Below are 2,790 nucleotides of genomic sequence, written 5' to 3' on the forward strand. Positions count from 1 at the left end.
AGTTTGAATTATTTTTTTTCATTTTACCTTTTACTTGTTTCAGTCAGTAGACTGCGGCAATACTGGGGCACTACTTTGAAGAGTTTTTAGTCAAATGAATCGACCCCAGTACTTTTTTTATAAGTCTGGTACTTATTATATCGGTCTCTTTTGCCAAACCACTAAGCTACGAGGGCGTAAACAAACCAAACCGGTTATTAAGCGGTGGTGAGGGGACAAACACATACACACACACACACACACACACACACACACACACACACACACTAAAACTCAGTTTGTTTTCCTACCATTTGATTAAGATGATAAAGATTACAAATAAAATAGTAATTTCCCCCTTTAAAAAAAAATTGAAAATGTCGACACTTCAAAGAGTCGCTGTAACTAACGCCGGCCGTCCTTTAACCTTACTTTCTTTTTTTCTTCCCTTGATCATTTACACAGCTTTCGGAGTTCCTATATTTTTTGATTCACGGGTACATTATTTTTTCTTCTTAAAGGGAAAAATTATTGTTTGATTTAAAAAAGAATATTAATCTTTATCATCCTAAGAAAAACAGACAGAGAAGCTACCTCATTATAGACGAAGATCAGTTGCAATAGGAGGAGTTGAATCTCATAAGAATGGAAAAACAATCAACAAATGGGTTGTACCTTATAACACTGCTCCGCAACCGGTATGCCGCGGCTCACTGGTGTGCCACAAGACGATGCTAAGTGCATCGCAATATAATCTGAATATCATTTTTTCTCTATACTTTTTAGTTACATTTTTAGTTCAGGTGTGCCACCGAATTTTGTAAAGAATATAAATGTACAGCAACTGAAAAAAAGTTGCGGAGCACTGCCTTATAATGAAACTCTTTTAAGAGCATTCAAATGCCATTGCAAGGTTGAAATCGTTGCTTTAGTGAGGTCGATTAAATATGTCATCAAGAACAGGCTTAAAGGGAAATTACCAAGATGCTGTTCAAAATGAACAATGATAACGAAATTAGTCACTATCTAATGGGTAGGTATATTGGACCATCCAAAACAGTTGCATCCATTTTAGGATTTTCAATTCATGAAAGAGCACCTGCTGTAGTGAGTCTGCAAGTTCATCTACCAGATGAACAAAGAATATTGTTCAGAAATAATGAGGATATAGCTGTCAATAAACGACATATGAGAACAATATTACTTTATGCTGAAGTTCCCATGTATTTCACTTGGAACAGTAGTAACAAAGAATGGCAAAGAAGAAAGCGAGGAAAAAAGTTGAAGGCCATTTGAACGTTTTCAAAGACGAAATACTTGGTTACATTTATGTTGTTAGACCAAAGATAGGAGAACTGTATTATTTAAGAATTTTATTGCACGAAGTTCGAAATAGTATTTTTTCCTTTGCCGCCACGTATCGACATTTTCAACTTGGAGTGATTGTGACCCAACGGGTCACGGGTACATATAGTGTGTGTGTCTGTGTGTGTGTGTTCGACGGGCTTTTTTCAGTGCCCGTCTACCAAATCCACTCACAAGGCTTTGGTCAGCTCGAGGCTGTAGAAGACATTTGCCCAAAGTGCCATACAGTGGCACTGAAGCCGGAACTATGTAGTTGGGAAGCAAACTTCTTACCACACAGCCACACCTGAACCCAATCGTAATATCATCAACTGCTAATAAGAAAAATTAAATTATCACAAAAAGAAAGTAGGTGAAATTTTCAAGATTGGAGATCTGAACGATTTGGATTTGTTGATGTCGGTGATTAAAGTTTTTTTTATATTGTGTGAAGAGCTCGTGAATAAAACTTTGAATGTAAAAGTAAGTATTTTGATAGTAAGACCGCAAAGAATATATATCTCAAGAGCTTAAGTGGAAGCACTACCAATCAGGGAACTTATTTAGATTCTTGGCAAGACTTTCCTGTTTAGTATCTGCCACTTTTAGTATTTCACATACCGTTGTTGATCTTGGAAAATGAGGGTATGTATATAACAGAAGTTTTAGTTAAATATGTACCATTTTTATTTGATGACATTCATAATTACGATAAAGTATGTAAATGTGTTACCAATAAACAGAAGTACTATCAAATATAGTAATGAGAATGAATGCAACCTTTGAAAATAAAATGCAAGAACTTTTAAATACTCGCAACGCTTTTTATTTGTGTTAATGAGTCTACTGGCATAAACTTCACCCCTCACATTTTTAAAATTTACCCTTCACATTGTTATATTTTAACTGTACAGCTTTTTTTCTGAATAAAAGGGGGTGTTTTTTTCCACGATTCAGTAACCTTTTCTATTCGATTCTATCAAATAAAGCTTTCTTGAGAATCATGTGCATCTGCAAATTGGTTTTGTTATTGGTGTTCTCAGTTATTTGTTCTCTGTGATCTCCCTTACAAGAACGAAAAAGGAACTTTCATTGCAAAGTGAAAATGATACTAATATTTATGAGTAGTAGTTCTTTTATAATAAATTCAAAATTTGAGGTGGTCCACAGGAAAAAATTACTTATTTTGGTGGTCCACAGCGGAAAAGGTTGGGAACCCTGCTATAAACTATATAGCAAGACAATTTCAGCTCAGCAATATATCTGTTTGGCTGAGCTACAATCGAGCAAGTTTGATGTCTTTTATGGCATCCGTGACCCAAAGCTAGGAAATATGAATGCAATGGCTCAAAATGTACTGTCATCTCGTTAATATAGTCCCATTTCAGTGAGTGTGTTAGAACAGAAACGAAACAAAAACATATTTACAAGTAGAAGAATGTTGGAATTAAAATTACATATTATATA

At 35.0% G+C, this 2,790-nt stretch overlaps 1 protein-coding gene across 1 annotated transcript; it reads left to right on the forward strand.

Annotated features, from left to right (window-relative positions):
- Nucleotides 1-963: 963 nt before the first annotated feature.
- LOC149136026 (uncharacterized) lies at nt 964-1,275 on the forward strand. Its single transcript, XM_089350057.1, has one exon. The coding sequence runs from the start codon at nt 964-966 to the stop codon at nt 1,273-1,275; it is 312 nt and encodes a 103-aa protein (XP_089206183.1).
- The last annotated feature ends 1,515 nt before the right edge of the window (nt 1,276-2,790 follow it).

This window comes from Octopus bimaculoides, chromosome 4 (genome assembly GCF_046866305.1).
Source record: "Octopus bimaculoides isolate indiv1 chromosome 4, ASM4686630v1, whole genome shotgun sequence".
In the NCBI taxonomy this organism is placed as follows: domain Eukaryota; kingdom Metazoa; phylum Mollusca; class Cephalopoda; order Octopoda; family Octopodidae; genus Octopus; species Octopus bimaculoides.